This window comes from Melanostigma gelatinosum (genome assembly GCF_949748355.1).
Source record: "Melanostigma gelatinosum genome assembly, chromosome: 15".
In the NCBI taxonomy this organism is placed as follows: Eukaryota; Metazoa; Chordata; class Actinopteri; order Perciformes; family Zoarcidae; genus Melanostigma; species Melanostigma gelatinosum.
This window is the reverse complement of record NC_136648.1, coordinates 18,357,312-18,372,177: the sequence shown is the minus strand read 5'-3', so window position 1 is coordinate 18,372,177 and position 14,866 is coordinate 18,357,312. Positions and strand designations below refer to the sequence as shown.

The window sequence follows — 14,866 nt, the reverse complement described above, 5'->3', positions numbered from 1 at the left end:
TGTATATATTTCAGATGTGTGTATGTACGATGAGTAATGTGTAACCGGAGTCAAATTCCATGTATGCGCACGCATACAAGGCCAATAAAGCTGAGGCCAAATCCCAATGTCCCCACGGCGAAGTCCGTGAGGGTTTAGGGATGTCCCACTGTCAAATCATGACAGTGGGACAAAGTGTTTGAGGGCTCTCTCGCAGACATTTTGAGCCCTTTATGAACCCTGTCCGTAAATCAGCATGGTATGCTGACTTAGCCTAAGGGAATTACCCACAAATCATTGCAATGTGACGTTAAACACCGGGTAACCAGTGTACGCATGGAGGCGTTGAAAAAAAGGTAAACAAAGACGGCTAACGTTTGTTCAGCCAGTAATAATAAACTTACTCAGAAACATTAAGGGTTAAAAAATAAACATGAAATCAGAGGATATTTATTTATTTATTCATCAAATATTTGATTTAGTCATTGAAGCTGTTTTGACAAAAGCGAGTAAATAGATTATATGAAGTCTCATCATGTGAGAAAAGAGCCTGAAGACGTTCACATCAGGGAGTATGAAGTATAAAATAAATACCTACAACTACACATCATATTTTTTGTCGTTTTCATGGTAACGTGATATGTTGCAGCAAAGGGCTGTCCCATTCCTATTTGCACCATCTCAAGCCCTCACAATCTCTCACACTCAACCACTTACCAGGTGACGTCATGAAAATCCCTGAGGGTTCAGGGTTTGAGGGTTTAGGGGGGACATTGGGATTTGGACTGATTCTGATGGTTTGCCGGAAGTGAAATGTAAATTGCAGACGGTTGGTGGCGGTGAAGAGACCGGATGTCGAGTTGTCTACCGAAATATTGAACACGAAGAAGTAAAGTCAAGAAGTGGTGTTTAGCTGCAGCGAGGTGCTGGATTAGCTAAAAACTAATTCCCCCAGCTAGTCACTGCAGGAGAAAGATTGGGAAAACATTCCTCAGTGTCATCGCAACTGTCTGAGCTCTTCGGAGGAATGAAATGGGTAACGTTTTGTGTTTGTCTGGGGTCATGTCGGTTTGTTTTGATGTTGTTAGCTTGCCTGCTAACAGCAACTTCCTGGCTTTGACTTATTAAACTAATAAAGTCAGAATCAGATGTAATCGCAGTTTGCACTATATTTATTTAATTTGGGGCATATGACGAAGAGAATAATGAATATAAGATGACGTTTAAAGTTTTCTATTTGTTGAGAAACCTATGTTGTGCACCTATAGCCCCTCATACCATAACTATTTATAATACACAAGTGGGCTGACAGTGTTTGATCTATTATCAAACTGGGATCCTCAAAATGCTAACAATGGGCAACCCAAATACAAGAAGAAAATGAATTAACCTAAATGATAACGTTACTCTTTATTTTAAGGGCTATATCTAACTGAAACTCGTTTTTTCTTTAGATTTTGTTAGCCAAGTAAAACATCACATTCTATACTAACGCTGCATATCTGCTATTGTTGTAGCATCCTATGTTGTTTGTATGACTGCTGCCTGATCATACAGTATGTGTGTGCAAAAAAACAGGCCACTTTGTTTGTGTGTTTTAAGTGTGATTGTATGACCTGTCTGCTGTAAAGAGCCTGTGTTTTCATCACTTCTTCTCTGACAACACTCGTGAGACTGTTCATCATGCTGTAGCTGCTTTATGTTTCTGGTGTGCGCGCGTACTTTAAGTGCAATATTCTTAAGCGTGAATCATTAATGCTACAGTCACCTGCTCCCTCTTGCAGAGGGCCCCCTGCCCCTGTCCTCGCTGAGGCTCCTGGTCCCACCTCTGAGGGTGATGACGGCGGCGATGTGGAAGGTGGTTCATCTGAGGAGAGTCACGCATTATGGGATGGTGGAGGAGTTTGTGTCCATGGTAACTGAAGCGATCCCTGACATCTTGACTGACAGACAGATGAGATTGCTCACTCTGGGTTTAAGAGCAAAGGTGAGAGGTAGAGACGAACCATATATTTCATTTTCACAAGGATTATATTATATAACTTTCAAACATTAAAAGCAAAGATGATGGAGCATCTACATATCATTTCAAATATGTGACTCCTGCTTGATGGCTTTTCCAGATGATGTTACAGATGTTACGTTCTGAACAGTCAGAGGATCTCAAAAGTGTTAAAACACTCTTGAACAGCCTCCTGCCATCGAGCGCAAAACAGGTGTGTGACTTTTTTTTTAAATCGTGGACATTTCTGTCTGTTTAAAAAGCGTTGTGTTTATATATTTAGCCGTGTGTATTGTCCTTGACAGGTTCATCAAGGAAATGAAGCTCTTGAAGCCGACTTCGTCAGGCTTGTTCAAAGACTCCTGGAGGACCCGAAAGAGAGAGAGCACTTCCTCAAGGTGCGTCTCTGCTTTCACCTCATTTTCAGTTTGGACATTAAACGGAGCCATTTGTTCAATGATGCAGTAACACGAGGTTTGGGTTGAAATGTTCCACCACACAGAATATGTTTCCTGTGGAGTTTGGGCATGACTTTGATACGGCTCTGGAGACACTGGTTTGTGAGTTCTTCACCAGGCTGGAGGAGTTGCTGCTTATACCAGACTTTAAGCAGGTAAAACCTTACACCATAGACATTTCAGTTTACAAAGCATTTCCAGAGATTGATTGTTTCCAGTCCATCAAAATGATACCTTTTTATTTGTTTGATAAAGACCGCAGTGTGGATGAGTGATACACCCTCTGTGCTAGAAGAGTACATGCAGTGTGTATCCAAAGAAGGTGACCTTAAAGTACTGCTCAGAAGCAAGGCCCACTGTGGTAAAATGGCCGAGATGGATACCGGTGGTAAGTCAGTGTGCCTGGGATACCAGCCTGGGGTTTAATGTGCATATTAGTGACATTAGTGTCAATTAACTGATGATCCATTCATGAGAGGGTGATTACTAAAGCAAAAATACCAAACAGTTGCTGGTTCCAGCTCGTCAAATGTGACGATTTTCTTTTCTTCTCTTTTAATTTTTTTAAAAATATCATTATAAATTAAAATCTTCCAAGGTGGTCGGACAAAACAACCCGTTGCAAATCTTGTTATTGACATTGTTCACTATTTACTGACATTTGTAGACAAAATGGTTCAACAATTAAAGTTACTGTGAGGAGCTTTTAACTGGCAGCGTCCCCTCCTCTGGCCAATAGCAGAGCTTTGTCTCGCTGGGCGTCAACACCGCCACCTGCTGGAGGCCCGTGCTGTATGGCTAAGGCCCGCTCGAGGCAGGGGTGGCCCAGGAGAGCCCAAGAACAAAACCAGGACTGAGCGGAGCAGACTGTCAGACCCTGCTGCAGTAAAATAAGAGGTTTTCTAAACTGTGAATCTGGTGGTCGGAAACACGAGCACAGAGACAGCTAAACTCAACACAAAATGAAAGTTCCTTGTAGTAGCTTTAATTGAAATAACAACCAACGGATTCATTGCATGTGACAATAATTTTTGTTTGCAGATATATTTCAGAATAAATGTCTCCCTTTTGCAATTTCTCTTTTCAAACAGTGCCCTCTCCCTCGGAGCAGCGACTCTTCTCATCATTATCTCTCCCTCCTTCACTGCGAGAGACCACCGCCGAAGATGCAGAATCTAACACACAAACATTTCAGAACCAAGGAGAATCTGATGGGATTCCTCCCCAGGACGCAGGAGATGTGGGGATACACGATGCAAGATGGCCATCTGAGGAGGAAGCAAACACTCGGTACAGCAGTAATGCAGAAGAAACAAGCGGAGGGAAATGCAATGACAGCATTCCTGATGTTCGTGTTGTGGAGGAGTGTGATGACGGGGCGTCAGACACCAACCGAGCTCCCTCTACATCCACTGAGAGTCTTGTATCGTCCAGCTCTGGGATTGGCCCTCCACGGCGGCGAGTTGCGCAGAAATGCGCTCAGTGTGGAAAGTGCTTCATTTACCGCTACGAACTCCTGGACCATCAGAGGCTGCACACTGGAGAAAACCCTTTCAAGTGCTCTCAGTGCGGAAAGGCCTTTAGGAGGACCTCTGACCTGTCATCTCACAGGCGGACACAGTGCACGAAAGCGGCTTATATTTGCATCAAATGCAGGAATAGCTTTCAATCAGCGCAGGACAAATGCAGACACCGGTGTGTTGGTGGTGTCCTAAAGTTTGACTGTTCTCAGTGCGGAAAAAGCTTTAAGACGATGCACTTGCTGGGTAAGCACGAGCTGACTCACAGGCAGAGCCGTATCTTCACGTGCAGACAGTGTGGGAAAGTGTGCCCCAGTATGAGTGAGCTGAGAGCCCACCAGAAGAGTCATCCTCCCGAGCTGTCCAATCAGTGCACGCAGTGCGGGAAGTTGTTCCGCTCTGCTGCCTGCTTGACAGCCCACGAGCTGCGCCACAGGCAGCAGAAAACGCAGGTTTGTGCGCGCTGCGGCAAAGTCTTCAAGAACAAACATGACCTGAGTCTCCACATGCGCAGTCACACGGGCGAGAGGCCGTTTCAGTGCACGTACTGTGGGAAACGTTTCTCCGTGTCGGGAAACCTGAACGTCCACATAAGGATCCACACCGGGGAGAAACCGTATCTGTGCTCCGACTGCGGCAAGGCTTTCGTTTCCGCCGGCGAGCTGCAGATACACAGGCGCACTCACACGGGGGAAAGGCCGTACAAGTGCGTTGTGTGCGGGAGGGGATTCACCATGGCGAGCAAATTGACACTTCACATGCGCGTTCACACCGGAGAGCGTCCTTATGTCTGTTGTGAGTGTGGGAAAGGTTTTTCACGTGGCAGCGAATTGAAAAAACACACCATGGGTCATGCAGGGGTGCGACCCTACGCTTGTCAGATGTGTGCAAAGACGTACACATGCCACAATCACCTGAAGAGACACTTGAAAGCTCACAGTGTAGTGCAAACCCAGACTGTCTAATTCCATCGATTACCATGTGACATTTTATCTACCGTAATTTCCGGGCTATAGAGCGCACCTGTACATAGGCCGCGCCGGCAAATTTTTAAAAGAAAAAAAGAAAATGCACATAAATAAGCCGCACTGGTCTATAAGCCTCAGGTGTCCCTGTTGAACGGCAAGATGCTTTTAACCGTACTAAAGTTGTCTTCTTCTCTGAACATCGTAACATGTCCGACTCGCTAGCTTCTAAGCTAATTTGAACATTACCGCCAATGGGGAAATGCTAACTGCGATTAGCATTAGCGAATATAATATATCTTCGTACATCTTTTCATGCTTCATACTTAGACTAAGGTCTCTCAAGGCTACCAAACGGAAGAAGTAAAACGAAGCAGCGTGTCTTCTCATTAGAATCTAAAAGCAACGAGGCAATAACTGTTGTTGTAACTCGTAGCTCTGAATAGCATTTACGGCTAACTGGCTTGGCCGCTTAATAGGGCTGATGACGCACAACAGCTGCTACCTGTTGTGCTAGCAGCAACGCTTGAAATTAGTTATCCATGTTGAAATGAATTACTGGTCGCCCTGCCTGTTTGTTTTTTCCGGGTACGGGTCATGTAATCAGGGACGGAGACGTCATGGCTGGTAATGACCAATCCAGTAGCGAGCACGGGTGTGGGCTCATGTTTTCTAACACACATCCGACTTTGGCGGCGCAAAGCTAGTTAGCCTATGAAAATCCATAAATTAGCCGCATTGTTGTAAAAGCTGCAGTCTCAAAGCGTGTGAAAAAAAGTAGCGGCTTATATACCGGAATTTACGGTAATTAATGTTGTATTCATGCAACTAGCCAGTACTGATAGCGATGTTGATTCAATGCACTGTAGAAGAGGTTCCATAGCACTCATTCTCTCTTGTAGGGAATATGTTGTGAAAAGTTCTTGTTTTTAATGAATGATTCCTGATCCTGCTTTGTCAGATCTGTTCTTGTTGTACCCTCTACAGTTACATTTAAATGTATTACTTTTTGTTTTCTGATACCCTAAATCAATAAATTGCAACTACGCTATATTGTGCTCTGTGTTTGCTTCTGACTGCAGCAAAATGTGTACTTGAATATAATATGAAAGATCCTGCGACAGTAGTGCACAATATTAATATATGTTTGTGATCCTTGAACATAATTATATTGAATAACAAATACATTGCTCCTGTAATCCTGATGGGGTGGGTTGTAGACTGTATTACAAGCTGATTTTTTTATTATTTTATTGAACCTGCATTTATGCCAGATAATCCCATTGAGATTTTATATCTCTTTTATAAGGGAGTAAAATTATAATCGTTTCAATGGCAAACTAGTTTTTAAATAGTTTTTGGAAATATATATTCAAAGCCTATTAATTTACAATTATGTGAAAATATGCGACATAAAAGAAAACATTTATCAAATTTAAACATTACTTCAAAGATTTAGTTATTTGGTTGTCCGGAAAGGCGGTGCATCTCATTTTGAAAGTAGGGATGAATTAGCATTGTGCCATCCGGGCTGCCCCGTAAAGCAAAACGAACCTCGCTGTTTCAAACAGACCGACAGAAACACCGCTCCCCCAGAATGAACGTGTTTCAGGAAGAAGTTGGCGCCTGAAGCCCCGTATGCGGCTAGCTAACACGCTAACCGAAAGTATGAAAGATAGTCTTTTGTAATGATTTTTCTTTCCATCATTATTAAAGAAATCCAAAATGAACGACACGGGTATGTATTAGCTTGCGATGCTCGGCTAAACAGTATATTTATCGCTTCTGCAGCTAGCTGAATAGCTAAAGTGAAGGATTAGCCGAGGCTGAACAGGCCTCGACTAATCCCTGGAACAAGAATTGTTTTTCCCAATAATAAGCCGGTTTTACCAGGCAACACCAGCGGCCTCCTGGCTAGTCTGGTAACGATACCTTACGGTAACTCTGTGTCTCGTGTTTAATAACTCCTTTCTGCTGGAAACGTTTTTTCTGCGGTCAAAAATGTTTTTTAAATGTATGAAACGCAACCTAACTGTTGGCACGTTTTGACAGTTAGCAATAGCCAGTTTAATTAGAAATAAAGCTAACGGTTAACGTTATGTGTTCAAACTGGTCATGTTTTTGCTAACGTTACTCACTATAAGTGACCTCCTGTGCCATTTCGCACAGTGTAAAAGTACCGAGTGGTATTTTACGATATAAGTACTACCATAACGTTCAGAACTAACGTTAGCTATACAAATGCAGTAAGTGGTTGGAGCTGGTTGAAAACAACCCTGGTGCTCTAGAGAACGCACCCTACTCTGATGTACTTCCTACTCTCACGAGCCAGTTCACCACGGGGATAGAGACAGGAGGAACGAGAACTGAGTGCGAGGGTTTCTGTGGCTGTACTGACTTTAAAGTGAGATACTGTACTGATTAGAAAATGTATTGCTTGTCTTCAATTAGCACTGGAGTCTATTCCCCCTCCTGCTAAAAAAGTACTCAGATACTCACAAGTACGCCAATAAGACCTAGTATGAATGAATATTTGCATATAACACAAAATCCAATCTTTCAACGTTAAAACACAACACATGTCACATAGGAAGTGACCCCCCGGGTATATGTAGCAGCAGTCACACAGTACAAGGTATCCATCTTGCTTTGACCCAATCTAATTTATTTTTGAAGAATTCAGTGTCCCTCCGTCCTCCCTGGCCATCCTGGTCCCACCACTCCGGCTGATGTCAGCGGTGATGTGGGAAGTGGTCCGCCAGAGGAGCATAAAGCACTATGGGAAACTGGAGGAGTTTGTGTCCATGGTAACAGATGCAGTTCCTGAACTGATGAGCAAACGAGAAGGGAGGCTGCTCTCACTGGGCCTGAGAGCAAGGGTGAGTGTTTTGAAATGTGTAGATCCATCATGTATGAAAAGAGAATAAGAGACTCAATGAAAGCATATAATTAAAAGAATAATATCGTGTATTACATTTCCTCTAGACAACTCTGGAGCTGTTGCGTTCTGAGCACCCTGAAGATCTCAAGGCTGTTGAGAGCCACCTCAACCGAATCCGAACATCTTGCATTGAGGAGGTGAGTGCTTTTAATTGAGTGGTTAAAAAACTGAAATGATTACTCAGCTTATCATTTGTTGTTTGACTAAATGTTACAGCAAAAATATCCGAACTTCAACTGGTTCCAACCTCTCAAAGATCAGGATTTGCTGCTTTTTTTTAGTCTCATATGATGTTGATGGTGAATTCATTTTTTTTCACATGCAAACCCATGTCAGTGTTATAACGTAGGTTTGATTAAACAGAATGACGAACCATTTTGGAAAATAGTGGCCCTCAAAGTTGACCCATCCCATCTAAATACACATATCTTCAAAACATAAACATGACAGCATGGTTTTCTGATCATCGGTAAGCTAACAAACAAGGTTATCCACAATTTCAACCTAAAAATTGTGTTCCAAGAGCAAATGCACTTTGTTTTGAAAGTCCCAGTACTTCTGTGCTTCTAACTGAATCTTTCTGGTTTGCAGTTTTGCACTCTAGTGTGTGAAGCTTTGCAAAAAAGTACAATTAACGTGGAGTCCCAAAAAAGGGCGTATACTATATGACCTGTGTTTGGAAGAGATGGACTTGCAGTGGTGCCCTGGGTCAGGCATATGAATTGTGCTATAATAAATACATCATTTGGATATTCAGTTATTTTGGACCAAAAGCATTGAAATAGTGGATAACCTTGTTTGTTAGCTTCCAGATGATCAGAGAATCATTCTGTTGTGTTTATTTGTGAAGAAGATATCCGTGTCTTTTGGTGGAGTGATTGATTTCTGGCAGAATGCTCCAAAACAATCAGTTAGAAGACATTGTTCTGTGCATTTTACACTATTTTCTGACATTTTTGTTGAAACAATAAACAGTTACTCAATAATGAAGATAATGTCCGCCCCAGTTGGTTGTCTCATATTTTGTTCACATTTACGTGGCCTATAATCATGTGACTGTGGTGTTTTGTTTTCCAACGCAGACCAACGATCCTGTTATTGAGGCACCAGAGGCGAACTTCATGAAGCTGGTGCAAGGCCTCATCGAAGACACTGACGGCAGAGAGCACTTCCTCAAGGTACAAATACGTTTCATGTACACGGTGCGCGAAACAACATGATCTGCCAGAACTCAAATGTTATACATCCGCTTCTTTCTCACAGTTTTAGCCGACAGAATTTGAGAAATATTGGTATGTTGCCGTGTGCTGAAGTGTCTGGTTGTTCTCCCCCCCCCCCCCCATCTGACAGAACGTGTTCCCGGTGGAGTACGGCCCTGACTTCGACACAGCTCTGGAGACTCTGGTTTGTGAGTTCTTCACCAGACTGGAGGAGCTGCTGCCAATACCAGATTTCAAACAGGTACAAAGAGAATTTCTGAAGAAAATACTGTCAATATATTAGGAGACCTTTCAACTACAACCTGAAAATGTCTCTTTTTTTAAATAATTTTTTGTGCCTCTCTTGTATACAGACTGCATCCTGGATCAGTGCCGCCCCCTCTGTCCTAGAGGAGTACATGCAGTGTGTCTCAAATGGAGATGACCTTAAGTTTCTTCTCCAAAGCAAACAGTGCCACGGAAAACTGGCCAAGTGTAGTGTTGGTACGTGCACATTCGCTATAAAAGTCCTCATGTAGTGTATTAGTTGAAGAAGAGGGGAGACTGTTGCATTAACATTTTTTTTTTTTCTCCCTGCAGCTCCGTTTGAGTCGGACGATCTTCTCATTCCCTCCCTGTCTCTCCCAACATCGCTGGAAGTGGCCATCGCGTCCCACCCGAGTGCTTGTGACGACGAAAACAACGACGTTCCTCAGATTGTCATGTTCGACGAAGAGCTCTCCACGAACCCTTCCACCTCGACGGACTTCCCCGAATCCCCGAAGAGGGCGGACATCTCGTCGTCTCCTCGCAGGAGGCAGCAGTCGGGGACGCATAAATGCCTCGAGTGTGACAAATGCTTCAAGCACCACTCCGTCCTCATCGAACACCAGAGAGTCCACAGCGGGCTACAGCCTTACAACTGCTCCGAGTGTGGGAGGGCTTTTAGAACGGCCACTCTGCTGGCCGGCCACCGGCTGCGGAAATGCAAAAACGCGGCGTATCTGTGCATTAAGTGCGGGAACAGTTTTCCGACCTCACTGGACAAATTCAGGCACCACTGCCCGAAACGTGGCCGCAGCTACAACTGTGGGCACTGCGGGAAAAGTTTTCAAAAGTCTAGCAGCTTAAAAGAACACCTGCTAACTCACGTCCAAAGCCGCCTCTTCAAGTGCAGCCACTGTGGGGTGGGTTTCTCAGGGATCGGCGACTTGAAGTATCATCAGCAGGTAGATCATGACAAGCCTTATCAGTGTAAGCAGTGCGGGAAGAGCTTCATCTCCTCCAAGTGTCTGACCAAACATCAGCAACGGCACGAGGAGGTGGGCGACATGGAGACGGCCAAGTTGATGAGCAGAGGAAAACATCGGAAGAGCGGCTCCGCTCACCGGGCGTCCTCGGCGTCCTCCAGGAAAGCGTCTGTCAAGGCAGCTTACCCGCGAAGACGGGTCACGCATAACTGTCCACTGTGTGGGAGGAGCTTTAAGTATCGTTTTGAGTTTCTCGAGCACCAGAGGTTCCACACTGCGGTGAAGCCTTACAAATGCTCTCAGTGCGGTAAGGCCTTCCGCACGGAGGCCCACCTCTCCCGGCACAGGAAGAGGAAGTGTAAAAACGCGTCCCACATTTGCACAAAGTGCGGCTGTCAGTTCAGGTCTCTGCACGAGCGGGTCAGACATCAGTGTGTCCAGCTGCTGACAAAGTACGAGTGTTCTCACTGCGGGAAGACCTTCAAGATGGCCCACCTGCTAAGGAACCATCAGATGAGCGACCACCAGCTTCCCTACAGCCCCAACCATCGCTTCAGGTGCAGGTACTGCGATGAGACTTTCCCCGGCATCAGCGAGCTGAAGTACCACCAGCGAGTCGACCACGAGAAACCCTATCAGTGCCGGGAGTGCGGCAAGTGCTTCCTGTCCGAGAAATGCCTGGCCAACCACGAGCTGCGCCACAACGACGACAGGCCCGAGAGCTGTCTGGTCTGCGGCCGCGGCTTCAGGAACCGCTACGACCTGAAGCAGCACATGCGCACGCACACGGGAGAGCGGCCGTACCAGTGCACCCACTGCTCGCAGTGTTTCTCCACGGCGGGGGGGCTGCGGAGTCACACCAGGGTGCACACGGGCGAGAAGCCGCACGTCTGCCCGGACTGCGGCAAGGCGTTCTCCCAGATGGGCGCGATGCGCACACACAGGCTCACCCACACCGGAGAAAGGCCGTTCAAGTGCACGGTGTGCGGCAAAGGTTTCACGATGGCGCACAAGGTGACCGTTCACATGCGCGTGCACACGGGGGAGCGGCCGTACGTGTGCACCCAGTGCGGGAAAGCCTTCTCGGACGGAAGCGTGCTGAAGCAGCACATGCTGAACCACTCGGGGGTGAGACCGTACCACTGCCAGATCTGTCCCAAGACCTACACCTGTCTGAACCACCTGAGGAGGCACCTGAAGAGCCACTCTAACATGAACTGAATCGGGCTCGAGGGCGGACTGCAGCAGAACGTTTTACACACACACACACTGACCCGCTGCGTTTGGCGGTTAGGCTACTACAGTTGCAACGGACCAACTGAACCAAGCAATACATGAAGGAATACAGAATGATGCTGTACAGTAAAGTTTCCTCTTCACTGTACAGTAAGTGTAGTCACGTTAGCCGTTCAGGACTATGTAACTAAGTAATAGTTTGACATTTTGGGAACTTATTTGCTTTGTTGCTGGTAATTACATGAGAGTGGTTATCAATCTCCTCGAACTCAGCAAGAAAGTAAACGAGTGTATTTTACAAAATATCAAACCGTTTCTTTAACATCAGCACAAGCTCGTCCTTTCCCCACCAGGCTATTCCTCGAGCTTATTTTTTATCAGTTTCTTACGCATGAATATGTTTGGATGTTATTCTGGATATTATTTGGGTGAGATGCTGTACGTTCACAAGCTGTAATGTTAAAAATATATATATTTTTGGAAAGGCCTCAATAGTGCGAGAATTGAAAATGTTGACTCTGTAAATATGCTGAAAGTCAAATATTGTGAGATTGCAAAGTTAAAATGATGGTGCCATCTATTTCAACATGACTCTACTTTTTTTGTTTTTCCTGTTGGCCTTTTATATATATATATATATATATATATAAATGCCCCATTATGTTTTGTGAAATTTGTAAATTTCAAATTAAATGACCTTGGTAATACATGGTGCATGTGGATTTTATTTATTTAACAGAGGAAAACATCTGCTAGAGTTCTCAGAAATAAGTGTGTGACCGTGTTGGACGTTACATTTGCTATCAGAAGGTCTCACTAGAGGGCAGTAGGTGACCATGCTGTTTGTGCATCGTCGGGCGTAGGTATGGAAATTAAGGATAGAAATAACAAAGTGTACTCTGCTTTGCTGCCAACTGGAGACGACTCAAAGCATGTCTGAGGAGAGCAGAGAGGGATTGGGACTAGTGCAGCGGAAGTCGGTCCGGCCCATTTCCTGTCATTACCGTCATTTGAATCTTGATTAGCCTGCAATCTCCTGATGTTTTGACTGGCGCCTGGCTGTATCTCAAGTGGTTTCAGCCACGACAAAGAGAATTCCTCATGTTGTGTTTGCATGGTGCAACTTAAGTTTAGCCCAGTTTAGCCAGCAGTCATGTTTGATCTGGACCACCGCTGTCCGCAGTTCCCAGCATGTTAACTTGGACCTCGGGCAGATGAAGCCTTACGTCATCTCCTAAAATTGCGATTAATCTCTTCCATCTGTGCTGCAGTGACTTTCATGTTTTCTCTGGATGAAACTGTTTCTTTACCCTCAGTTTCTCTCCCTTGTTCCATGTTGTGTTTCATCTCATCCGTGGTCACTTATGCATCGTAGTTTCTGAACCATATTCTCTAAAACAAGGCAAAAATCTTTGCCATTCACAGGGAGATCCACCCCCAAAGATGACTATGGTGGTGGTGGTGTGTTAAATGTTACAAGATGTTAAAAACCACACAAAAAAGACAAGTTGTCAGGCTGGAGACGCTGTCTGTGCTCAGCACTATTCCTTCTTTCTCACTGACTCAGAAATGCTTCTAATCTTCTCCACTGAACATCGGGATCCTGTGGAAACTTGTGCTCCATCCTGTCTGCCAACAAGCTGTGCCCAAGAAGACATTATGCAGAACCTCTCAGCTTAACAAAGTATCTGCTCTCTTTTTTTCTACATGGAGCTTCATCGTGACCTTTTTGAGGACATACCCTGCTTGGACATTTTGAGCTTTTTCTCCCTGGAACGGTGATCTCATTGGAAAATCTGAGTCCAGGCCAGACCTTCCCCTGCAGTCACGCAGTCTGAGCTGTGCACACGACCACCACCACCACCACCACCCAATGAACGCTCAACGCCTCCACCTCTCTGCGTCCTCCCGTGGAAGCGCCTCACTGCACCCCGAAACTCTTTCCGAAGTGCTCTCCAAGATCTGCGCCCACGAGGAGCACTAGGTGGCGCTGTGTCTCTTCCTGCTTCCGAGCGAGAAAGGAGAGAAGAACCCCCCCCCCCCCCCTCCTTCCTCCGCCGAAGTGAACCAGATGTATTCAAACCCCGCCAACAGTTTCTACAGAAAGATAATACAAAATGCTTCCATGATGTGTCAGCTGCTTTTCATTAAGTTTGATGAAAAAACGGATTTGGCAACAAAGCGTTCTCTGATTTCTCATTATGCATGTCCTGAAACTATTGAAACATAATCGAGATCAGTTTCCACGTGCACTCTCTTTCCTGCAAAAGAGAAAAACATAATCCGTGCATATTGCAGCCTCCCTAACAGTCAGCAAGTTTATTGTTTATTTTTTGTGGATCCATGTCCCCGTGGACCTTTTAAGGAAGCAGGCATATCTGGGATTTTGTGTAAACTTTTGGCCTGTGCGCGCTCTAGTCTATTCCCACTCACCGTTTCCCGGAGAAAGCGCGTGAACTCTATCCTCCTCCTCCTCCTCCTCCCCCATCGTGCGCTCTGGTCCTCCTCTGCGCGCTCTGTGTCTTTCCTCGGACAAACTGCGGCGGAGCGCTGGATCACCAAAAGTTGACCAAATCGGTTTAGAGGTGCCGGAGTGGTTCAGGGTTTGTTTTTCTGGGGATTGGGGTGCTGTGTTTAGTGTAGTTTAATTTTTTTGTTGCAGTTTAGCCATGGAGACTCTTGGAGGTCTCCTCGCGCTGCTGTGCCTCTTCCTGGCTGGAGCGCAAACGCAGAACCAAAAAGAAAAAATGTTTTCGGGTAAGTTTGCTGATAATATGAAGTACTTATCAAGAACATGTTGTATCTGATGTTAATGTCATTATGTTGCATGTACGGTGGTCTTTCTGTGCTTGAATGTGACATGTCATATGCTGAAGTGATGATTGCTGCCAGAGCTAGTCCAGATGTTCGTTGTCTTTGGGTTACGTACTTTCCGAAGTCCGAGGAGCCTCACAAATCAGCAGCATAGATGCAATAACAACTGAATGTAATTGCAGAGGATAACAGTAGCCTAGCCCACCGTGAGCAGGCCCTTGTTTGGTCCTATGGTTGCCTCAATGGCCTTGAATAGTAAGGGTTGAGGGTGTAAAGCAGACTATCAGTGCTGTGGATGCCAATATGACAAATGTGGACAAGAACCAAAGCAGGTGAGAGCACCTGCTTCCCTGCCAAGGTGCCCTGCAACAGTTATAGTACAGGTGGCGCAGGCTGACAGCTATGTCACGGGTCGGTACAGGCCTGCATCTGTCCACCTGTATAAAGATGGCTAGATCAGCCAAATGACACCCAATGTGGTCGCAGGGTGCTCCAAGCAGCA

At 45.3% G+C, this 14,866-nt stretch overlaps 3 protein-coding genes across 3 annotated transcripts in view; all 3 read left to right on the top strand.

Moving 5' to 3' along the window:
• The first annotated feature begins 875 nt into the window (after window positions 1–875).
• LOC306788968 (uncharacterized protein) lies at window positions 876–5,969 on the top strand. The gene is made up of 7 exons (XM_079284707.1): window positions 876–1,015; window positions 1,764–1,966; window positions 2,103–2,195; window positions 2,287–2,379; window positions 2,484–2,594; window positions 2,695–2,827; window positions 3,531–5,969. Exons 1-7 carry the CDS (start codon window positions 1,012–1,014, stop codon window positions 4,922–4,924), a joined length of 2,031 nt encoding a protein of 676 aa, XP_079140833.1. The 5' UTR covers window positions 876–1,011; the 3' UTR covers window positions 4,925–5,969.
• A 561-nt stretch (window positions 5,970–6,530) lies between these two features.
• Window positions 6,531–12,257, top strand: LOC306789691 (uncharacterized protein). The gene is made up of 7 exons (XM_079285772.1): window positions 6,531–6,662; window positions 7,601–7,803; window positions 7,910–8,002; window positions 8,948–9,043; window positions 9,216–9,326; window positions 9,439–9,568; window positions 9,665–12,257. Exons 1-7 carry the CDS (start codon window positions 6,650–6,652, stop codon window positions 11,533–11,535), a joined length of 2,517 nt encoding a protein of 838 aa, XP_079141898.1. The 5' UTR covers window positions 6,531–6,649; the 3' UTR covers window positions 11,536–12,257.
• A 1,784-nt stretch (window positions 12,258–14,041) lies between these two features.
• Window positions 14,042–14,866, top strand: part of col6a1 (collagen, type VI, alpha 1) — a 22,493-nt gene continuing 21,668 nt past the window's right edge. The window contains exon 1 of the mRNA XM_079284576.1: window positions 14,042–14,307. Coding sequence (XP_079140702.1) covers window positions 14,220–14,307 — 88 coding nt within the window. The 5' untranslated portion in view covers window positions 14,042–14,219. The remainder of the gene's footprint in view (window positions 14,308–14,866) is intronic.

Excerpts from the sequence above, each read along its gene's own strand:
- LOC306789691 (XM_079285772.1), top strand. Across the intron at positions 8,003-8,947 it reads GAACATCTTGCATTGAGGAG|ACCAACGATCCTGTTATTGA; the intron begins GTGAGTGCTTTT and ends TTTCCAACGCAG. Across the intron at positions 9,327-9,438 it reads CAATACCAGATTTCAAACAG|ACTGCATCCTGGATCAGTGC; the intron begins GTACAAAGAGAA and ends TCTTGTATACAG.
- LOC306788968 (XM_079284707.1), top strand. Across the intron at positions 1,967-2,102 it reads CTCTGGGTTTAAGAGCAAAG|ATGATGTTACAGATGTTACG; the intron begins GTGAGAGGTAGA and ends TGGCTTTTCCAG. Across the intron at positions 2,196-2,286 it reads TGCCATCGAGCGCAAAACAG|GTTCATCAAGGAAATGAAGC; the intron begins GTGTGTGACTTT and ends TGTCCTTGACAG.